We start from the raw sequence: 24,399 nt of genomic DNA, 5'->3' as shown, positions 1-24,399 counted from the left end.
GAAAAGAATTGAAGGCTACAGAAATCCTTCCACCAGTGGCCTGCAGCCAAGGAAAATTAAGGAAAGTAAGAGATCCACGAAAATCCTAATTCAGGACTCTAAGCAGGGAGTGTGAGGCCTTAGACACCACACCAGCCCTGCAGAGGTCTGTAAACATAGAATTTGATGAGGTCCTGCCTCATGCATTTCCAGTCTTATGTCCTGATACTACAGAATTACTGCCTGCCTGACTTGTGTTTTCATTTGCACACAGTGGGATTAGGTATTCGGCTGCTATGCATGCCCCCTCAGAGGAAGTTACAGAGACATCCTGACTGGTCTGTGGTTACCTGGCTCCTCCAGTGGGCATCCTCCATCCAAAATTTCAGTTGCAGTCCCTGAAATATGGGAGATTTAAGAAATTTCTACAGTTCTTATAGACGTACGGGATCAGGGCCTGTTCATAAAGTTCAGTGAGCCCAGCTATAAAAGTAAGACTGAAGTCATTTGGCAAAGTAGGACCAATGCTGGAGACTCCGCATGTGAGTGAATTAACCCAGGTTGCCATTAAAATGATTAAGCACATAATTAAGTGTGGGTACCACTCAGTGGATGTCTGCAGTAAAGCAGCAGCTTCTGGGATCATAAAAGGAAGACATGCATGTCTGAGACTGTAACTAGTATGAGAAGATATGAAAGGGCAGTTCGTAGATATACTGTTAGATAAGGGTTTGCTCAGTGGCCATTCCTAACAGGGAGGTCTTTTGAGAAAAAAAGGAAAGACTATGGAATGGGTGAAAAGGTTATTTTACTCATCCATTCCTAGCTACAGCAGGAGCTATCGAGACAAATAGCGATCCTTTTATAGAAAATCGAGTAGAGACACCCAAGTTAAGCAGAGACTTGGAAAGGCAGCAGACGAGATAGTCATAGAAATCTACTAGCCAGTATTGATTTTGGTCTCATCCTCTTTCCCCTTTAATGTACTTTCTACTTCCTATCTTTTGTAGGGCAAGCTGTCTTATTTCAAAAAGAATTGGTTTAGCCTGAACTCTGAGATGTTGGGTCCAAACAGATGCAAACTGGGGTTCAGGGCATTCCCTCCTTTTAAGGATATGCCGTCAGTCCATTAGGACCAGCCCCACATAACACTGGTAGTGCTACAGCAGCTGATAGCCTGAGGTGTTGTAGAGGAAATGCCTCTGGACGAGCAGGAAGAGGATCTTCCTAGCTGTACAGAAGTGTGGCTGTTGTGACCTATTTTAGACCTATTAATGCTGAACTGATTCCTGAGTACGACCAAATTTTAGGTTGCTCACTCTCCACACACTGCTGTCTTTGCCAGTTCCAGAGGTCTCCTTTGTCACTCTGACCTAACTACAAAACTGACGAAGTCCTGAAATATTGTATGGGGATGAAAACGCACAGATTTTCTATTAAACAGTATTTTTAAGTGGTGTGTAATTATTCAGATTTGCATTTAGAACTTCCTAAGTTCCTGACGTTGGATGCTTTGGGCTCTTATCATATTATTTGAATTAATTGGCGCCGTGAGCGATATTTATGCGTGGAGGAAGAAATCTGTGATGATTACCATATATTGCCTAGTTAATCTGAGCTTAAGTCTCCCAAAGTTGAGTCTGGTCTCAGAGAAGTTGAATGGTTTCCTGGGTTGGACATGGACATGAATACGAGGTGCCTTTACCTTTCCTGGGAAAGGGCCCTTCAGGTAAAAGTTTTCTTTGCATGTGTGGTACAGAAATCTTAAGATGTCTGCCAGAAGGAGTCTGAGAGCCCTGGTGACATGCATTATTTATTTATTTACATTTGTTTACCAGGAAATTTCAACTGGACACATGTTCTTTTTCAGTGGAGGCCCGGGGAGAAAAGCTCCACAGAACAATGAATGAGCATCAGAGTACATGAAGAATAATTGAACATGCATACAATAGTAAGTAATACATACTGCAGCAAACATTAGATATACATATACAGTATGAAACATAGTAACGAACAGATATACCAATATCTAACTAGAGGCTAGGAATAAAGGTAGGATGTATATACAGATAGTACTAAGCTCAAACGGATAGTGTTCTAAACTCATAAACCTAAATCTTATGTACAGATATTGCACTAAACTCAGACAGATATAAAGCAGATGCTCCACATGAAGGTGGAACAAGCTAGAAGGGCTAATGGGATGAAAGGGGAATATAGATGAGTAAGAGAGGAGGCTAAGTGAGTAGAATACATGGTAGTGAGAAGAAGCTAGATGTAAGTCAGTTGGAAATGTATTTGGAGTTGAGAGGAAGTGAGGTAGTTAAGCATGTTATAACAGGTCTGAGAGATTGAATGAGGAGGGAAGGGGAGGGTAAAGGGTGAGCCAGAGCCTGCAGAGGAAGGAATGCAATGATAAAACGGTGTAAGACAGGGTGGCTAGGGGACGTGAGAGGAAGGGTTACTAGTTGAGATTATCATCCGATCACTGTCATCCAATGTCCTTCCTTATCAGTGTTGCAGTATTCCTTATTCCTGGGCTATCCGATTGAGGATAGCTGAACGTCCAGTCAGCGTACCAAATCCTTTACATCTTCCGGCCGTCTGTCATCAGAGTTATATCCTACATGGAAGTCAATAAGTACATTGTTGATGTACGAGTGCCTAATGCTCTCATTTTCTTTGCTGCCAGTCCCAGTGATACATGTGAATTTGAGCTGCAAGCCATTCATCGAGATGGTTCCATTAGCAAACATTCTACAGATGAGTGCTCCTTTGGGGTCTCTTCTTTTCATTTTTCCTACCTATTACCTTAAGTTTACATGTCATCCAGGAAGGGAAGATGTGAGTGTGGGTGGCAGATTCCACAAAAAGGTAGACCTACAACCATATGCACCTCGAGATTTCTTGGGCCTAAGACACTTCACAGTCATCTGTCATCTCTTTCCATTTACTTGGAGAACAAGTGATGGAATCTTTTGGCTCAGGGTACCACGGAAAAATCCACTTGCCCCAGTGTTCATATGCTGCTTAAAAAGGAAGCCGAAAAATGTAAAAACTGGTTCTGCTGCTGTCTGGCTTCCATCAGATATCTCCATTAGGTTGAGTGAAGACTACAGAGGACCATTTGGAGCTGCTGTTAGCTCCCTGTGCATGATCCAGTTGGAGGCTGACATGGAACTCCCAATCCACATGTCCACTGATGCTGTGCCTATATCTGATGCTGATGTGGAGGGGGAGCCACAACTGATTATTTTTGAGGGACCTAGAGGGATTCCACAAATTAAGGAAGCAGTGCCTGGTGCCTTCATTGAATCTAGGCATGGGTCTGAACCTCCTAGATTTGCTAAAGTTGATGTTCCTTTAAAATACTGTGGAATACTTTAAGCGAGACATTTCCCAGGTTGTTCAAAAAGGAACAATGAACGCTTTATAGATTCACTGTGTCTTTTTGCAGTCCCTCCTGTGCTAGCTGACCTTCTGGATACTTTCTCTGCAACTTCTCAGGCCCCTGATTCTCAGCCTCTTACTCCTAATAAACCAGACAGGTTCTATAAAGTTCCTGAAACTCAACAGTTCTTATTTAAAAGCCCTTCCTCTGATCCTGCTGTTTTTTCTGTAGCCACTGATAAACCATCCAAGTTGCTGTCTTTTTCTAAGCTTTTACCTTCTGATAACGACAGCTGTGCCATGGACAGGTGTGGTAAAAAGGTATATACCTCTACTACCTTAGCCCTCCTTCGAGGGCTGTTAATTACAACACCTATATGAGTAGGTATGCCCTGGCTCTTCTCTCCAAACTTAGAGGCATTCTGACTGATTTGCCTGACTCAGAAGGTAAGACTTCTGCAATTTCTCTGACTTGTCAGTCTATTAGGTGCAACTATGATGCTGAGTCCTCTAGGGCAGCTGCATCTGGATCTGTTATGCAGAGATATTCTTGATTACTCCTGCAGACTCTGCCTGAAAACATCAAGGCCAAATTATTGGATTTTCCCTTAGGCAACCAGAATCTATTTGGCACTGCTGGGGCTGAATTATTTAAGATCCTGAAGGAAGGGGTAATGTGATGCAGAACTTGAATAAAATCTTTCTCTGTCCTGTTAATAAATTATCCTACTAAGTCTTCTTTTGTTCATAGGCACTCTGAACAGCCTTTTAGGAGAAAGAGAACTGCTAGGAGGGTTTACCAGGCAAGCATTCTCAGGGTGCTAAGAGTCAAAAGCTTCCTTTCCCTGACAGATCTGCTTCTATTTGACATTCAGCCACTCCTATTCCTCATTCAGATTCCTTTGTCCTTTAGGTTGATACTTTCTTTTCCTGTTTGGCAACAGATTACCACAGATGCTTGGGTACTTTCCATTATCCAAAATGCTTAATTTATGGTTTGAAAGTCTCTTCTTCCATTCTCAGGCCTTCCTCAGCAGCAGCATCCTTGTCAGCTCCCTCTTTTTCCTTTGGTTCTGCAGGATCTGGTGGTACATGGAAACATCCAACTTCTCCCACTGTCTCATCAGGGAACAGGTTTTTATTGGATGTGGTAGGGTTTCTCAGGCTCCCTGTCTGGAATCGAACCCTGATTCCCTGTTACTAGTGGTCACCATAGAAGGCACAGATAGTACCATCGAAAGTTGATGGGGCAGACATTTGAATGTTGCTTCGCCACTACAAGAGCATGCAATCGACCCGAGTTTATCTGGAGTCACCAAAGCGCTGGGATGAGACCCAGGTTGGTTTTGGTGACCCCAGTTTTGAAAACCAACAAAACAGAACCAGAGACCTATTCCATTACTCCTATCTGAAGTATTCAGGTGACCGGCCTGCTTTGAACAAACTAATTTTTTCAGAAAAAAATTCCATGTTTCTTGTTCCCAGGAAGGAGGGGTCACGGAGGCCCATTCTAAATCTTTCTTTTCTCAACACCTTTCTCAAGGTTCCTTCTTTCCAGATATTGTCTCTTTAGACACTTTTCCCCTCAGTTACTTCTTCAAGCTTTTCTGGTATCCCCTGAATTTGAAGGCTACTTACCTCCACAGTCCTATTCACCCTTTCTTCAAGACATTTTTATGTTTCTAAGTCTCTTCCTCTCATTATCATTTCTCCTTTGCCTTTTGGTCTTTCTACAGCTCACAGGGTCTTTACCAAATGTATGGCCCCTGTGGGTAGCCTTCTGCAGACTTCAGGGAATTCAGATATTCTCTTATTTGCATGACATCTTGATTCATACTGCCTCTCAGCAGCTCCTGCTTCAGAATCTACACTTCACTATGCTTCTACGCAGTGTGGAGTTCACACTCTTATCTCAAAAAGTCTGTATGCTGACTCCTCCTCAGGACCAGGTGTTTCCGAGTTGCAGGATTCAGATCTTTCCCATGTTAGTTTGCCTTCTGCCTCTCAAGGTCCTCTCTTTGACTGCTTATTTCCAGTCTGTTCTTCTTTTTCCAATTCTTCCTGCAAGGGAATTTCTCAGAGCTCTGGGGTATATGGCATCCACCATTCACATGGTTCCCCTTGAAAAACTCCAAATAAAGAAATTCCAGTGGGAACTCAAGACTGTTTTGCTCCAGCACTGCCATCCTGTAAAGTATCTGGTTCCTTTCTTGCCTTCTGTCAAGCTTGAGCTTCACTGGTGGAGTCACCAGATTTCCCTGAACCCAGGTATGCCTTTTCAGGTTCCTGTCCCTACTCAGGAGCTGTACACGGACAAATCCTTACAAATGGATGCTTCAAAGGAAGGTGTTTCTGGACATGTATATCACTAGGATACTCCTCAGGTAGATCTTTTTACCTACACTCTGAACAGACAATTTCTCCAGTTCTGATCCAGAGTACCCAGTCTTCTGGCTTGAAAAGTAGGTGCCATCTCTTTCTTGGAAGGGGATTTTTCTGTATGCCTTTTCCCCCCTTACTACCAACGGTCCTGCACAAGATCCTATGGGACACATCCAAAATCTTGCTAGTTCCTCCCTTTTAGCTTGGACAGCACTGGTTCTCCCTTCTGTTTCATCTGGTCGGGGGCAATCATCACAAGTTACCTCACAGGATGGATCTTCTCACACAAGACAAGGGATCTGTCATTCACCCTCACTTGTCCAGCCTTCGTATGGCATTTTGTGTGATAATGTTTTGATTCCTTTTAGGCACCACTTTTCTGAGGATATGCTTCAGGTTTTGCAGTAGGCCAGAAAATCCACTACTGGGAAATTGTTTGTGAATAAGTAGAATAGATTTTCTGTTTAGTGTCTCAAGCATAACCTGGACCCTTTTTTCTATGGGCATTCCTACCATCCTTTATTTGTGTGAGTTGCTTAATTCTGGCTTGGCATATTTGTCCATTAAAGTTCATTTGCAAGCCATTTCTACTCTTCTGCCTCTGAAGCCACTCTTGGCTTCTAGTTTTGAAGTCAAACTTTTTAAAAAGCATCCCTCTTATACATCCTATTCCTTCTTCTTGGGACCTTAATTTTGCTCTTGAGAAATTGACCAGTCTCCTTTGAGCCTGCAGTTTTTTCTTCCCAACAACATTGTACTCGGAAGACTGTATTGTTGGTGGCCCTTATTTCTGCCAAGTGGGTCTCTGAACTTCAGGCGTACACATGACTGTTCCACTTTTTTTTGTTTTTTTTTTCACAGGGACTTCATACCTGGCATCCTTTTATGTCCAAGATGGTTAATTATTGAATCACACTGGTTATCTTTCTTCTTTTTTCCTATCTGCACAGAATTCAAGTGAAAGGATTCTACACACCTTGGATTTACATAGACAGATCAGATATTACTTGGACAAGACAAAACATATTAGGAAATCTGAGTAGCCTTTTGTTTCTTTTCATGCCAGGACATTGAGTTTGGTGGTAACTAAGGAAACCATCTCTTCCTGGATTTCTAAGGCCATTTCTTTTTGCTATTCTTTTCATAGCAAGCAGATTTCCTCTTCTGTTCATGGTCATTCTGCCAGGGCAGGGACCTATTCTGGTGCAATTTTCAAGGGTCTGGATACTAAATCCATGTTGGAAGATGCTACTTGGTCTTCTGTTTATGCTTAGCACATTGTGTAAGATCTTACCATAACAGTAGATGTCCTACTTTTCGCTGTTGCATATTCTGCTCCTCCCTCCTATGCCCTGTTACTTCCTGTTGTTTTTCCTTCTGACTCAAAGATCTTTCCTCTTTTCTTTTTCTTCTTCTCTTCCTGGATGTGTGTGTTACTACTTTCATCTGGGGTTGTTCAAGTTCTTCTGGGACACTTCATTTCTGAGGATTAGGTGCTCATATGTCACCTTACCTCTCAACTGTCCAGATTTTCACAGAATGTCCAGATTTTAGGCTCATATTTGTGGTCTGTCCCTCATAAAGTTTGTGGTTTTCTGGTAAATTACTGGGATGATCTGAGGATTGAAGTCACAAAATAATGACATACATTTGAGTTTCAGACTTCAAATCCTTCAGAAAATTTATGTTAAAACAAACCCCATTACTGCAGCAACTTGCTAAGTTTATAAGAGCAATATTTAAAATCTGTCCCTATTTTTGGCCTTTGCCCCCCCCCCCATTTTATCAGTTGTGAGGTATGTATGTCACATACGTACTGTTCTCCTTCTTCATAGACTATACCTCCGACGTATGATGCCTGGGAGATGTAAAGGCTTTGTTATGATGGCCAGACATTCAGCTATCCTCAACAGGATATCCACAGAGTGAGAATACAAGAAAAGTAGGACTTCACTGTTATGATAAGATCTTACACAATTGTGCTTTTTGATGATCCCACTAACATAAGGCAAGTTGTACCTTTCTGATCTCTGCCAACAGCACAGTCACTCTTTATCACATGATTCTCCATATCTTTCCTTCTGGAAAGAGTTCAGTTGATGTTTTGAGAAGGTAGAACTCAGCAAAGGCAGGTTGCCAATGTACTCCTGCAAGGAAAACAGATTCTTACCAAGGGTGCTATAAACAGATTCTTACCAAGGGTGCTATAAACATTGCTTTAAGGGGCACACCTGAAGTAGCTGAAGGTCCAGAAGACCTGGAGATGATAGCTTTGTTTCTGGCTGTAAGGGTATTCAAACTTACCCTGCTGCCAGCACCACTAAGAATACTCACAGAAAAAGCAGGCGGGCACTTATTATTTTCAGCTGTGCAAAATGGCTGTGTTAGTATGGGAGCTGCCTGTCCTGAGAGCTTATATGCCCAGATTGTGATGGCAATCAGAGTAAGCAGAATTATTGTCAGTGACAATTAATGAAAATTGGACCCTAAATTTTTCCAATCCCTTAAGCGAGGGGGGATTCTTCCAGTACTGAATCTGTCCATGTTAGACAAGAGCTAACTACCAGCTACAAAGGTTTTTTTCAGGCTGTCATGCAGCAAAGCATGGGAAGGGCATGCCTTCAATGTCTGATGGCAAGAATCTTATGCTTTGTCTTCTCTTCCCCATCCCTGTTATCAGAGGTGCTGCAAAAGATCAGGATAGGAAGAGCCAGAATCCTTTTAGTTGCCCTTTTGTGTCCCTAGGAAGCTGTGGTTATCCTAGACTGTGAAAATGACAAAGTAGGGTCTCTTACTCTCGCATATCTACACTCTTCTCTGTCAGAATAAAGGAGCTCTGGTTCACCCAGACTTGAAGACTCTGAAATTAGTAGCATGGAACTTATCAACCTTATACATTTGCTTTCAGAGGACGTGACTGCTACTTTACAAGAGGCTACAAAGCATAATACTTGTACTTAATTAAATGGAGATTGTCACTGTGTTCCTCATCTAAAGGGAATCTTGGCCCACAGTACAAGAAATGTCACATCCTAACATACTTGTGTCAGGCAAGTGGCTGTTCTTATACCACCATTAAGGTGCACCACTTGGCCAATGATGCATATGTACCCTTGGAGATAACCAGATCTGATGTCAGTCTTCATGTAATCCTTGACTGTGGGCTTGGTTTCAAGCCTTTGAACCGACTTGGCTGTTTACTTCAGCTTACGCCTTCCAAACTCTTGAGCCAGGCTCTACCCATAATGCTCCTCTCTAAATCACCTCAGATCTCATTTGCCACTTTGTGTGTCATATGTGTCTGACCTCTCTCGAGCTTTGGTAGTTATTCACAGTAAGTTCCTTTCTCTGATTTTCTATACATTCCTTTCATATAATTATATTTATATTCTTAAATACTTTTGGTCTTTCTTTCTACCTGCTCCTCTCATCTCTTTTTGTACATGTGTGCAATCTCTTTCTCCCTTTCCTCTACCATTAGGTAGTTTTTTCTATGTACCGTTGCTGGTGCTCTCTTTTATCTATTTAGGTATTTCTAGCTACCATAGTTGGTACCTTTTTCTCTTTCAAGTGTGTGTGACCTTTATCAGCACTAAACCTTCTTTTCCAGCATGGCTGATAAATCTGGTGCACCTGTTAAACCTTAAAAGGGCACTTCTGGCATTAAGAGGTGCCAGAAGTGCAACAGAAAGATCACAATTCAGATGGGCATTCCCGGTGTGTGTATTGCCTAGGTGTCGTACCTCTGCAGGAAGATTGCACCATATTTCATAGTTTCTTTGCCAGGACTTTAACTGAGCATAGAAACAAGTTGTTTTTGAAGGGTTTATTAAAAGGTTACTTTGAATAGGGCATATCTTGGTCTAAGACCAAAGCCTGCTCGTCCTCCTCTTCATCCTCTTCTAAACTGAAGAAATGTTCCCATTTGGTTCTGGGCAGTTCCTTAGAACCACCTAAAAAATTATCCAAACAGCCTACAATGTCGACAGTTCCCTCAGCACTCATAGGCAAGACAGACTCGGCACCTACCACAACTTTGGATAAGACAACTACTGCCTCGGTACCAGATGTTTCATCGGTACTGATGCAGACCACATTGATATTGATACCAAAGACAATGTACTCTCAGTTGATTGATCCATCTTTGGACTGACTTCCTAGCCTATTCGTGGAACCGTGACCACCTAGGTCTCCTTCAGCATTGTCCTTCGATCCAGTAAGAGCCTCTCAGAATCAAACATCATGACGCTGGTGGACCAGCTGTTGATGGTGAGGGGATCACCTCCATCTTCGTTTCCCAGCCAAGTCAGCACCGAGACCTGTCCTTCTTTAACACCATCTCATCTTCCTTCTTCAACTCCAGTTGAGTCTTTGGAGCCCCTGACACTGGCCTACCTGGATCTGACTGTCTCAGTTCCGGTAAGAGCCTCTTCTCCAGAACTGAGAATTGCCTTGAGCTTCTCTGTTTTTTCTGAACCGGAAGTCTCCCAGGGTCAAGACTTCATCGCTAGTTCTTTGGGGTAGGGTTCAACTTCCTTTTTATCAGAACCTTATATGTCTCTCGGTGCCTCAGCTTTTGTTGGCTCGACCCAGGCTTCTGTTTCAGAGGCCACTTCCTTGATGTGGGGTGGAACCACTGTTCTGAAGGAGTCTATTTTGGTTCTGGGCTACATTCCCTCCTGGGGGGGCCTGCCTTCCGGATCATGGAGAAGGCCTTGTCTATTGTGGACTCCCAGTCCTTGTTGAGCCAAACTTCTGCATCCCCTTGACCAGAGCTACCATCAGCCTCATCCCTTGGGCATTGGGCATAAAAGCCTCAGGAAAGACCTACCTTGGTGGTTTCCTCTTCGGATATTTCCCCAGAACATCCCCCCCTGAGGAAGTACCTCTGAAGAAAAAGTGCAAGAGGAAGCACTTAGACTCCCCGGAGGAGTCCTTCACTGAGGATACCGATTTTGATGAAGGGGAAGGTTCCCCCAGGTCACCCCTGATGCTGTTTCCTTTGGAGACCTCCTGGAAATCCTGAAACAGTGGGGTGGCTGGTCTACCCTCCAGCCTTCCTCAGAGGAGTCTGTATACCTGGAAACTTATTGTGCCCAACCCTGTACCTCTTGGATCTCTCCGCCCACTGATGAGCTCATTAAATTGATCGCTAAGTGGGCCAGGAAGATTCCTGACTCCATTGAGCAAATCCCCAAGAGACCTGACCAGGTCCTTTCTGCCCCTAAAGAACAGCAGCATTGGGCTAAGGGAATCCCCGTAAATGCCATGGTGATAGCAGCAGCCACAAAGAAGGAACTTGCAGAGGAAAGTCCTACTATCCATCCTCCTAACAAGGAATCCAGTACTATGGATAGGTTCGGGAAGTGCGTTTATGCTTCATTAACCTTCTCACTCAGGTCTTTGAACTACATGACGCACTTTACCAGGCTACAGAGAGATCTGATCAAAGAGCTGTCAGATACTCTCAAAGGAGCAGTAGCCGAAGAGATCCGAGACAAAGTTGCCTCTTAGCTCGCCACCCTCAAGGCAATTTCTAACTCGTTCATGAGGCTGATTGTCCACACAGCCGAAGGGACAACAATAGCAGCAGGTTCAGACGTAGCCATTCGGAGACACGCCTGGATGTGCCTGTGTGACTTTGTGGAGCCATTTAAATCTTCGTTTGTCAATGCCCCATTTGATGGAACATCCCTTTTTGGACCCAAAGTAAAAAGCACACTGGCCAGATGTGAGAAAGATGGAAAGACCCTTTCTGCCATGGGCGTACACTTCTCCACTCCTCAATGGCCCTACTCCAGGAACCAGAGAAGTGGGAGGCTGTGGTTCAAAAAGTCCCAAGGCCTTTCCAGGACTCGCATGGCAAGGATTTTCCCCTGGTGCAGAGGGGGAAGATACAATGGAAGATGCCATCCTAGAGGCAGAGGTGGCCTACAGAACCAGGGATTCAGAGATTCTTTCTGTGGTAACTCCTACCAGCACTCCTGAACAGAGGTCTGATTGCCTTCCTTTGGAGGCAGTCGGGGTACGAATATCCCTGCACCAATCTGCCTGGCTACAGATAACATTGGACAAATGGGTGTAGGGAATCATTTCCAGAGGTTACATTATTCCCCTTTCCTCAATTCAAAAAACACAAAAAAAACCTCCCGAATGTTCCACCCAGTCACATGGAAGCAGGAGTTATAGACATTCAAAAACTGCTAAAAAAAAAAGTCTCATCCAAAAATTCCCACCAGACAGACCAAAGAGGATCGAGGTTTTACTTTAGATTCTTTTTAGTGCCCAAAAAGACAGGACTGGAGACCCATTTTGGATCTCAGTCAGTTCAGCAAGGCAATTCAGCAAACCAAGTTCCGGATTTTCTTGCTACAGTCAATACTTCCATTCTTGGAAAAAGACGATTGCTATTACCATATAAAAATGGACAAATGCTCCAGGGGATTCCTGCACTTCCAGCTGGGAGCCAGTCATTTGCAGTTCAGAGCACTGCCCTTTGGTCTCACCGCAGCCCCCAGGGTATTTACCAAATGTATGACAGTGGCAGCAGCTCATCTCAGACTGCAGGGATTTCACGTTTTTCCTTATCTCGATGACTGGCTCCTTACCGCTACCAGCAGGCATCCACTAGAATGGGCAAGAGAGTACACCCTGCACCTTTGAACTTATTTAGGCGTTACAATAAATTATGAAAAGTCAAATCTGCATCCTACACAGCAGCTAGAATTTATCGGAGGTCTGTTAAATATGGTTTCAAGAATTGCTTCACTCACAGTAGAAAGGCTACAAAAGATTGGATCACAAGTAAACCATATTATTCAGAACAGAAGTGTTCCAAACAGACTCATCCTAGACTCAATGGCAGCCTCTATTAGTCTAGTTCCCTTAACCAGATATCACATGTGGATTCTCCAGTGGCTTCTGGCCTCTCAATGGTCGTTAATGAATCAGCCGATGTAGCATCACATTGTGATCACCAATCACTGCAAACAAGACCTGTCATGGTGGCGCCATTCCATCGAGATCCTTTTGGGCCACCTTTTCATCGTTTCACATCCCCAAGTCATACTGACCATGGATGCTTCCCAGATAGGGTGGGGGGGCATTATCTGGGAAGGACAGTCAAAGGCACTTGGTCCCATCTGGAGGCCACTTTGCACATCAGTACAACATGTCAGTAGTCTGGTTCATCAGCAAACAAGGAGAAACCAAATCTTACCCTCTAGCCCTCAGAGTTTGGCAATGGACGATTTCTTTCAACCGCTTTCTCATGGCAGTACATATTCTGGGGAGCTCCAGCGTGATAGCGGACAAGCTGAGCAGAGCTATTCTGATGCCTCACAAATGGTCTCTCAATCCTGTTGTGACAGACAAGATTTTCCGTCACTGGAGCCAACCTTGCTGCGATCTGTTTGTGTCCTCTCTAAACAAGTGCAACGGTTACTTCACCCTGATCCCCCCCCCTCCAGGGGAGTTACCCAGAGATGCTCTTCTCCACAGTTGGCCCCCCGGTCTCCTGTATGCCCCCCCCCCAACTCCTCTGATATCTCAGTTTCTAAAGAAAGCCGAGATGTTGAAGAACACGATAATCCTCATTGCCCCGTTCTGGCCTTGACAAGTTTGGTTTCCATTTATTTGGCATCACCTTCTTCAGAAACCTTGGATTCTGGACCCAGCTCCAGATCTATTATCTCAGCCAGAAGGAATGGTTCATCCGAATCTCCAACATCTCAAGCTCACTGCCTGACTTCTCCAATTCCCATGATTTCCAGGCATTCTTCCCTTTCCTCTCCCATCCGTCAAATCATTTTGGCCCATCACAAACCTGCTACTAGGAAACTGTACCAGAGTAAATGAGAAAAATTTGCTAGATAGTGGACTCTTAACAATGATCTGGGCTCTTTTACAGCCCCCGTGCATAGAGTATTAGATTTTTTGTCTGATCTTTATCAAACTGGCTCTTCAGCCTCAACCATTCTGGTCCATCTAGCCACGATATCTAATTTACATTCTGATTTTGATGGTTCTTCACTTATGTCACATAAACTTTGTAAAGCCTTTTTGAAGGGAATCCTAAAGTTAAGGCCTCCATTTAAAGAGCTCATTGCTCCATGGGATTTTACCCCCAGTTCTACAGTCTCTTAGTCTTTCCCATTTTGAACCATCAGCTACGTGTGACTTAAACTTTCTGACTTTGAAAACATTTTTAGTATCGATCACTTCTGCAAGAAGAGTATTGGAAATTCAAGCCTTGCCCTGCAAACTCCCCTACATAATATTTCACAAAGACAGGGTTTCCTCAGGACTAATCCTTCCTTCTTGCCACAGGTAGTTTCAGCTTCTAATATCAATCAAACATTGCACCTACCAGTCTTTTTCCCTAACTTCTCCAATAAGGGAGAGTATTGTCTGCATTTATTAGACGTTCGTAGACAATGGTTTTTGCCTTCACAGAACAAAGAATTTCAGAAAATCTGACCAATTATTTGTTGCCTTTTCCTCACTTTCCTTAGGTAACCCAGTTTCCAGTTTTCCCAGTAGCTAAGTGGCTCAGAGATTCTATCACATTTATCTATCATTCAAAGGGACTTTTCACCCTCCACCCCCTATGAAAGCCTACTCAAGATGGGCTGAAGCAGATTCTGCAGTTTTTCATGTCAGAGCTTCTTTAGATGACATTGTGCAGCAACCACATGGTCTTCTCCTCATACTTTTATCACTTATTACAAATTGGACCAGGTCTCTAGGAGACGTGCATCGTTCGGTTCAATGGTGCTTAGGAATATTCTTCTGTGAGACTTCCCAAGATCTAGGTAGCTAGGAACTCTGTCCCACAGTCAAGGATTACATGAAGATTGACAACATCAGATAAACAAGTTGTCTTACCATAACGCTCCGTCTGTGTTGTCGCTCTTCTCTAATCCTTGACATCCCCCCTCCCCTCCTTCCCTCGGCCTGGGACTCTTAGTGGATCGAATTTTTCCTAGACTAGCTTCATAATAGGGACACAGATCTGGTCTGTCTTTTTTTTATTGCTATTGTCTGTCTGACACTAATTTAGGCAAACTCGATCTGAGGTGATTTAGGGAGGAGCATTATGGATAGAGCCTGGCTTGAGTGTTTGGAAGGCGCGAGCTGAAGTAAATGGCTGAGTCTTTGCCGAGGCTCAGAACCGAGCCCACAGTCAAGGATTAATGAAGATTGACAACACAGGCGGAATGTTATGGTAAGACATAACTTCTTTTTATTGGAGGGAATTTTTACCTCAGACCTCTCCCAGGAGACCTATACATCCCTTTGAGACATGGACTCTCTCATTGAAAAGCTACTCTTGGCTTTTTTTGAACCCATACCCCTCAGCACTGAAGTTTCTGTCCCGGAAAAGTGTTATTCCTAGTAGCTAAAACATCAGCTTAAAGAGAATGAGAGTTGCAAGGAGAAACAGGGAAAGCCTTCAGAGTAGTTTCTGAGTTAGCAGTTAGCCTTTTACCAAAATTCCTAAAATAAAAATGAAAGGATAATACATGTGTTGCATCCCATTAGACAGCTCAGGTATTACATTTCTAGAACAATGAATTTCAGGTAAACAGACAAACCTTTTTGTTTTATATATACCTGATATGGCAGGGAAGCCTGTCTCCAAGCAGACTCTTACCATGTGGCTGACAAACTGTATTGCCTTCTACTGTGACTACATTAATAAACCCCTGAGGACTATATCAGTTTTATGAATCACACCACCATCAGGACCATGAACAAAGAAGCACAGTACACAGTCTATTTTTAAGGGTTTTCAAACACTGCTGTTGAGTAGAAGAGCCTGAGTCTGACGGATACAAGCACATAAGAGGTTAGCATTTACTGTATTGGTCGGGGTAGCGACAGATGTGTTTGTGTTGTCTTCAGTCTGCAGAGCAGTTTAAAACTGCAAAGCTGACTGATGCAAGTGCAGTGTGGTCAGCATCAGAAGAACTGACAAGCTGCAGTCATGAATGTAGCATGCATTTCTTTGTTTGATTAATTGCAGTATCCAAAATGCCATCACTGGTACATAGTGAATTGACACTATACTTGACACACACAGCACTGGTGTTAAGCCCTGAACTAATTCTTCTAATTGAGAATTGCCGGATTGAGACAGTTTGGTGTTTGACATAGGCTTGGTGTTGCTTACATGTCTGTGTGAGCCAGCTCAAACCAGAATATTTTCCAGTGGGAAGTTAATTGAAAAATGTAATTAAAATTTTGCTTTGAGAATTGAGATAACCAAGTAAAGAGCATCCTAAATTCATAAGAGTAGCAAATTGCAGCATAGATAAGCATGTTTTATTATAAACATGCCCTGTTGTCTTAGTTTTAAATTCATGCATTTAGTTATTTGTCTTCCTGATTAGTGAGAATTAGTCCGATAGAGTTTTTTTTAAAAAAATCATGTTGTACAACTTTCTCGTAACAAGCTGGAAACATTCATCACTCTATTTCATTTTAGTAAAGAGCAGTAGGGTATTAGGGAAGACAGTAATTGCTGACTTGTGATACTGCCAAATACTGAAACATGGATATCATAATATGCCCATTTATGATGTTCTTCGTTCCCCATTGCTGCAGTCCTTACTATTGGGTATAGTCCGCATCCAGTCGGCCCGAATACCAGGCTGATCTGAGGGTCAGGTCGCGCGAAATTAGACTGACGCCAGTACGCCAATGCGTCACGCATGACCGACGCCATATCCTCAGTCTTTTGCCGCATGGTCCATGCGTGGAAAGAATTTTAGCGCAGGTTTGGCGTTTCTGAAATATTTCGTCGAAAGGTTTGTTTCGGGTTCAACAGAGTTACAGAGTTGCTGGGAGGGACGTTTTTTTTTTTTTCTCAGCATTATTTAACCGGATGTCAGAAAAAATAACTGTATTTCTTGTGTGAAACAGATACCTCCATAGGGATTACCATACCTTGTATACCTTGTTGTTAGCTTACCTTGTTTGGTTGTGACGACAGCCGCCTTTGTGCTAAGGTTTAAGGTTAAACAAGTTAACTATTAAATAGTGAGTGCCAGGTGGGTGTTTGAAGTTTTGCTGTAATTATAAATGCCGGGATGCCCCAGAACCCATGCTCCGGAAAGAGCGCAAGGACAAACAGCTAAGCCTAGGACAAAACAACGGGCAGTCGGACGCTGTTCAACCCAAACCCCGTGCCAGCTTTAGGTTCCAGGAGGAGCCATGGAGTTACGCCAGGAAACTTTACTGTTACAGGATGTGCCTTCTCAGGAGGTGGGCCAGGTGGAGGGAGGAGAGGGGTAGGCAACTGTTCCTCTCTTCCCAAGGTAGTTTCTTCCTCCTCTTCCTCCCAAGGTAGTTTTTTTGAGAGGTAGGCCTAGTTCAGCTTCAGTGGAGGGGCCTCCTAGCATTTCGAAACTGGCTTCTCCAATATTTCGGGTTCATAGTACCTAAGAAATATATGATTAAGGGTTATGCCCCCCCCTGATAAGGGGAGGGGTTGGAACCGAGTTTGATAGATTTTTCCAGGTGTCAGAGGCTGGAGAGTCTCTATGAAGACTTGCAGGATTCTCAGAGTCTTCTCTGCGATTCCTGAGATTCTTCTCCTCCTTCTTCTTCTCTCTGATGAGGAGGATTTCATTTTCAGAGACTCTGTATTCCATGAGGGAGCACTTAAATGGGGATGACTCTTATTCTGATTCCAGAAGGCCTAGGAATTGGGTTTTTACCCAGCATAGGCCCCTAGGAAGGTGATTGTTGTTTAACAATGTGATTTACCCTTAGCTATTTTGCTTAAAGCTAAAACTCAGGTGTATTGCCTCCTGCCTGATCCTTTGCTGAGATGTATTATAGGTGCCTAAGCCCGGCATCATTTGTTTAAGTTAGAGTCTCAGAAAGAGAAACTATTTCTCAAGGGGGAAAAAAAAGTAAAGCTGGCTTGTGATAAAAAAAAACAGGAGGGCTGAAAGGGCTAAAGCTTCTGATAAAAGGGGAAAATGGTTTCTTCCACTCTATTTTCCCATGCATTGATAGGTGGGAGAATAATGCTATACTTCTTGCTAATTAGGCCATGAGAGCATTGGTGTCAATTTCACATGTGTGCTAGTTGATCTTGAGTGGAAATTGAAAATGAAGGTAAGATGCTTCTGCTTTGTGGGGTAAGCATTCTTGCAATGGAATTGCTGGATTTGGTTCATGTGTCACAGGCAAATTCTAGCTAGGTTCTTTGCATGCATTTGGATGCTGTACAGGCCTCCTCGAGGGTGGCTGCTACTAGTTCTGTTGATGATGGAAGCAGATTAGGTAAGGAATGAGTGTTTTGCTTGGATGTTATTGTAGCTTTTTCTTTGAAATGGAATAAGCTGATGTTTTGAGTCTATGTAACCAAAGCAGTTTAAAGCAGCCACGCCACAAACTTAGTCTAATTGGCCTGCTAAGGTGAGATCATATGCAGCTTAGGTTAGTAGGGTTTAGTGGAAAGGACGTAGGGCTAAGAGGCTTATGATTCCCAGTCTAGGGGGTGGAGTTCTGGTAGCGACAGCACTCTGTGGCTCAGGTTCTCAGTCCTTTTCACAGGAGACCCAATGACTTGTCTTTCAGCTGGCAGTAGATTTCTCACTGGCACCCCTTTGGAGAAGAAACTGTCCTCTTCAAAAAGCTACCATCATAATTACCAAGACAAAATTGGTGTTGGATTGAGACTTTCACTTTTCAAGATTTTGCTTCCATACAATGCCCAAGAAAATGGGTGTTGGATATCATCTCACACAAGAAAAGAGGCTCACAAGCAAGTTTCTCCTCCTTTAAAGGGATGAGAGGCGTTCCTCCTCCCCTGTATCAGAAAGGCGCCAGATTTTATTCTCAGCAGGTTCTAATGAAGGGGGGAACACGTGGAGACCAATTTTCAAGATGTCTCCCACACTTTTCTTTTACCCCTAAGTTCAAAGAAGGAGTGTTACAACAGCATTCCTAAGGTCTGGGCAAAGCAACACCAACACTTTTTTAGATCTCAAGAAAGCAGGAGCGTTTGTGCCTGGTATACCTCTAAGTAAGTTAAGTCAAGTGTCCTGCTGGTTACGGTACAAGTAGAGTTTTCCTCTCTTCATTGCTGGGCTTACTGCTACTGCTATAGAGTATCAAAAGTTTCAAATTCTCATTATCATTACTTCTCCTGCTTTGCCCAATCCTCCCTTTTTACCTTGGACGCACTCTGGAGTGCTGCAGTGGAAGAAGACTTTCTCTAGGCTCACAGGAATTGAAATATGGGGCTCTCTATCTACTGCTAAGATTCTGTGGGTAGATAGTGTCAGCTTAAGAAGCCTTTGGAATGTGTCATAGCGAATATACTTTCTGCACTAACCATCCAAGCAACAGAAAGTCAAGTTAACTAAGACAAGTCCAGTAGTCTATCAAGACTACTTCTTTCTGACGTGCAAACTGCGCGGCTAACCTTAGACAGTCCAAACAATGAAATCTAACTGGTATCTCCTTCAATGGTGCTTCCCAATGCGTGCTACAATGGGATCTTGCTAATATGGACACACATTCAAATAGGATCTTTTGATTCAAAAGAATTTTGTATGTCAAACAAAGGATAAAGCTAAACTGTCCCAGGCTTTTGTGTATTGAAATAAGGAATGACAATCAAAAACCCGACTTTCTGTGATTGTTGCCTTCCAATAGTCAGATTGTGGTGACAAGAGAAATTCCCCGACATATAGGGACTTTGGATGATTCGGCCATGAAGGATGCGGGATAGCAGACAAGTGTGTACTGACTTTACTTGCCAGCAGTCAGGGCAGGTGTTAATATAGCAGACAAGTGGCCTGCCAACAGACATCTACATATTTTTTATTCTTATGATGTACTTTCTCCAGTTTAACACAACTGCGTACAAGGGAACACATTCTTCAGGCAAGGTTATCTAAAGAGCACAGAAGCAATGATTTTCATCAAGATCATCAAACAATTCGGGAACACATTCTTATCCTCACAGCAGGAAACACATTCTTATTGCAGATGCTGGCAGCAGACAAGAAACTCTGGAGATGGCAGTCTCAACTAAATCACCAGTGTACACCAAAAATTGAGCAGAACACAGCTTGGAAAGCTGATAGATCTGAAACCACCAGGATCATAAACCATGTGCTTATGTAGGTGCCACACTCCCCAGACAGTCACAGCTCTGTCTTTCTCATCTAAAAGCCTTCAAGTGTATGCATGATCTCTCCTTGGCTCCCTCAAGGTTTCTTCCAAAGGTACTATTAGTCTCTTAAGGAAGACAGGCCCCTTCTGATTTTGGCCTCTCCATCTATCTCACAATTCGGTACTCCACTGCTCAATGTCAAGCTCACATCTCCATGGCCTTTTACCTCTGCAAGATCATCCAAGAAACACAGCATTCTTCCACTACAAGTTTTAAATGTAAGGAAGCAGCCATCTAACAGCTCTACATCCTCTCCTGTGTTCTCACACAGATTTTCTCTTTTTATCTCAAAAAGTTTTAAAAGAAGATCATGGAAGCTAGAGTGTCTTGTCTGTGATAAGTGACAGCAGAAAAAATTGAAGAAACAAAATTTGAAAAGTTAGCAAAGAATTTGCTCTGAGCCTTAATTCACCTTGGTGTGTTCCTGGTTTAAGGAGTTATTTGTTTTGGAAATGTAAGAGAAGAATGTTTTTGTTCACCCTGCAATTTCAGCTCATCATCTTTGTGACTCCACTGAAACAGATTTTTGTTATTGTCAAACCTTAGAATTGACATCGTTAAGAGAATTGATGCTCTTTCTGTGGGCAACTGCTTTGCAAGAAGATTGTCTGAGTTGAAGGGCCTGCTTACAAATTTTGCAAATTTGTTCAGGACTGCTGAATTGGGTACATTATGTAATTCTTCACCTTTTACTTGGCTACTGCAAAAAGCTCTACAACCTTTGCTACTTTCCTTACTTAATTAAAGAGTTCCCATGATTTTCTGCTAAAGATTTGTATCAAAGGTGTAGAAATCCTTCCTTTTATGGTATAGGTGTAATTTCTTGCCGCTTTAAGCAGCAGTTCCCAGCAGTGGCTATCTTAGCAGTTGCAAAATTTTCCTGTTTGCAGGCAAAACACTCTATTGTGGCACAGGACCCTATGGATTTTTTTTTGTACTTTTTTGTGTGGCTTCAACAGTCCTTTATTTTTTTGCAGACTAAGCCTGTCTCAAACCAACAAAAAACAAACTATTTAAGGGGGCTGCAGCTTTTGTTGCCAGCATCAGCAGTTGTTTGGTTCTTACTTTTTTTGCTGGGATTTGGCTTCCTTCCTCTAGCACTACCAAGGCATCATTAGCATTGGCTTTTTGCTGGGCATTTGTTTCATTCCATCAGCAGCTACTTGGATCAGCTGCCTTTAATACTCTCCTTGCCTTCATCACCTAAGCTCTACAATTGGTTTCTAAGCAGCTCTGCCACAGCATTTTGGAAAGGCATGTTGTACTCTAGTGCCTGCTCTCTTTTTGCCATCCTCCTCCTTCTACTCTGGATCTCGGGCATTAGCAATGGTGAGCGTATGGGGAGGTACCAGTGTTGTACCTTTTGTAATATTGTATTTTGTGATGTTCTGATTGCTGTACATGTTCTTTCCAATAGTATTCTCCTCCTTTAAGTTTAGGACTGAACATAAGGCCGTTACATGTACTACCATGATGCATATATGTTCTTGTATTGTACATGACCATTTTATTACCCTCCTTCCCTCTGTTGTTTAGGGTGTTCTTTGTGTTGCTGGTATAAGAAACTATAGATATGATGTATATGCTCTTGTATTTATTGTGTATATTTTTGCAGTTTTTGTGTAGCCTATAATCCTAAAGTGAATTCTAGTGTAAACCAAAACTACAAGCTGTAGTCCAGTCTCTAGCCAGGATTATTGTGTTACTGTCCCTCCATGTCCAACCACGGTGACAAACATTTTAGAAGCACTAGGTTAAAGTCATCTTTTGAATGAATATGTATTTATTAGAGTAGGATTAGACGGCATCAGATGTAGACTTGGAAACAAAATTGCATACATAAATAATCATTTGATTGCACTAAGAGTCAGTACAACTAATCTGTGTAAAATAAACATAATATATGTTACATATTTTCATTTTAGGGGCAGATATAAAAGACAAACTGGGATGCTATGACTTTGATGTGAATAGCATGAAAGCACTGAAGAATATTATTTCCCCAGCTTGGGATGTAAAGAACTTTGAGCTGGAAAGACAGCATCTGGAAGAGAGTGGTGTAATTGCATTAGAAAATTCGCCACACCCAGAGAAATCAGAAGAAACTGAACCTTCAGTAGGTGAAACCTTTGAAATCGAAATGAACGAAAGTGATATGATGTTAGAAACAACTATGTCAGACCATAGTACATGACGAACCAGAGAATGGTGCTGTTCTTCAGATTTTGCCTGAATGTGAAACAATCCTTTTATTTGCCACTGTGCCATCTCAGATGTCCTAATCTGAATCCTCACTTCTGTGAATCGTAGAGGATTCCTTTCATGTGATAACAGAAGATATGCTACTGTTCTGGAGGACAAATTTGGTTGACATTTGCCTGGAACTGGGTACTGCTTTAATGAAACAGCAGTTGTTTGTGCATTGCTGTTACTATAATATAAGAATGTTAATTATACTTTTTTATACTTATACTGTGCTCTGAGTAAAGACATTTATAGGTTTTTGATTATAAACTAAAAAAAAAACACACTCTCACTTGTGGGATTGTACTGTCAAATACAATTTACAGAGAACCAATTCTGCTTCACTTCAGTTAGTACTCATATTTCCCTTCTACAGGTGGGAATTGACATTCAGTAGTCTTACCTGACAGAGCAAGCTTTTTGTCTGAAACATTCCCATGGTATGATAAGTTGTGGGATCTAAAAAAAGTCAACTGAGAGCAGCATCTTTGATCTGTAATGATAAAAGCATTTAAAAATATGTTCTACCTGTGCACTTCTACGTATTTTACCTTTGTGTCAGAATATTGAATGAAAACAAAATACTTGTATTATAATTATGTTTGCATCACTGACAATTTGTTACAGAAGAACCAGTATCTCTCCTCTTGGGAGAGGATAAAGTCATTTGAGAAAACACATTTTAATGTTAGAACAGTGTGTACTTTTATACTGTAGCAATTGTTCCCATTCCATCTTTCAAATGTTGCAGAATTCAGCAAATGCACAGTTTGTGTGGCTGCTGTATTTGTTATCTCTGTTCAGAATTTTTTTTTTACAGCTTGTAACAGTTGCAGTGCATTCAGCCACAATGCAATAAACGGTGCTATTTTTTAAGTTAATGCTGAAGTGGGTATAAACCTCTGCTTGTATATTTAAGATCTTCTGGTCAAAAAACAAGGGGGTAAATTGTTGAATGTAGCACAAAACCCGGCTTAGACAGTGTTCTTAAGTCTGACTTTGCATGGCTTACCTCAGATTCATAAAATCATGCAACTTGAAAATATTTTCATTAATGTTTTTGGGGTAAATAAATAATTTTAATAAAATCCATAGTTCTGCTGAAACCGATTTTTGGAATGATGTTGAAACATTTTTATTCTGTTCTAAAGATCAGTTTGGCTTTAGTTGCAGATCTCAGAACCTAAAATCTTGCTAAGATGAAATTTCTCAGGGGATACTTGAAAACGTTGTTGTACCCTAGTGACTTGTCTTAAATATGAATCCAGAGAAATGGATTTTGTATAATTCCACATGAATGTATTACTGTGCGCTGCTGATGAGACAGTCGTTTGCAGTACTTTCCAAATTTGCACTAAGAGAATATGCTTTTTGGCATGAAGGCTGTGTTTTTCCCTTTGTGCTTATCCATTCCTTTGTTAGGACCAATGTAAAGTGGTCACTTTCTTTTATAGAATTACATTGTTGTACTAGTTCTTCTAAAGTTAGTCTTTTTCCTAGTGTAAAAGTGAATGATCCAAGTTGGAGTGACCTACCCCCTCTGAGGGAATTTTTCTGGCTGGAGCTGGTGGTATATATGCGGAGACACAAAATGTTCATCATAGCTCATTTCAGCTTTTGTGTTGCAACTTGGCTACTCTCTACCTCATTTTTTCCCTATAAATTATGTAATACTACCCCTGCCCCTTGTGGCTTCATAGATTTGATTTTTGTGACTTTGTACAAAACTGCCATTAGCAAGAGAGACACGATGTGCAGGTACAGCTAGTACCATTCTGACCTTACTGCCATTTTTTTTTTTTTTTTTTGCTCACCAATATCTTTAATCCCCCTTTTATTTTGTGTTACCACTTGAACCCCCCCTCAAACTCCAGATGTAGATAGAGGCCCCTTGATTTCTCATTCCTTTTCTGACGTGAGCACCATGTAGACACCTATTTCACAGACTAGGATGTATATGCGTTTTTTATCTTGTTTTACCCCATTATATATTCTATTCTATGCTGCCTTCCTACCTAATTGAATAAATTCAAGGTATTCAATCTGTCCTTCTAGTTTCCCCCAACTTCTTCTAGGAGTGCATTATCTCCCTTAAGAATGACTGAGAAAACTGCAAGCACTCTTCTAGATGCGACTGAGAGTATCTTGCAGTACAGGAACATTGTTCCCTATCCATACTCATTGAGGGAGAGCACTTGTAATTT

The 24,399-nt window shown here is 42.2% G+C and overlaps 1 protein-coding gene across 1 annotated transcript in view; it reads left to right on the top strand.

Annotated features, from left to right (window-relative positions):
* CDC16 (cell division cycle 16) overlaps positions 1–23,305 on the top strand; it is a 786,728-nt gene extending 763,423 nt beyond the window's left edge. The window contains exon 18 of the mRNA XM_044071112.1: positions 21,877–23,305. Coding sequence (XP_043927047.1) covers positions 21,877–22,145 — 269 coding nt within the window. The 3' untranslated portion in view covers positions 22,146–23,305. The remainder of the gene's footprint in view (positions 1–21,876) is intronic.
* The last annotated feature ends 1,094 nt before the right edge of the window (positions 23,306–24,399 follow it).

This window comes from Protopterus annectens, chromosome 5.part0 (genome assembly GCF_019279795.1).
Source record: "Protopterus annectens isolate FY-2018-M chromosome 5.part0, PAN1.0, whole genome shotgun sequence".
In the NCBI taxonomy this organism is placed as follows: Eukaryota; Metazoa; Chordata; order Ceratodontiformes; family Protopteridae; genus Protopterus; species Protopterus annectens.
This window is presented reverse-complemented; position numbering and strand designations above follow the sequence as displayed.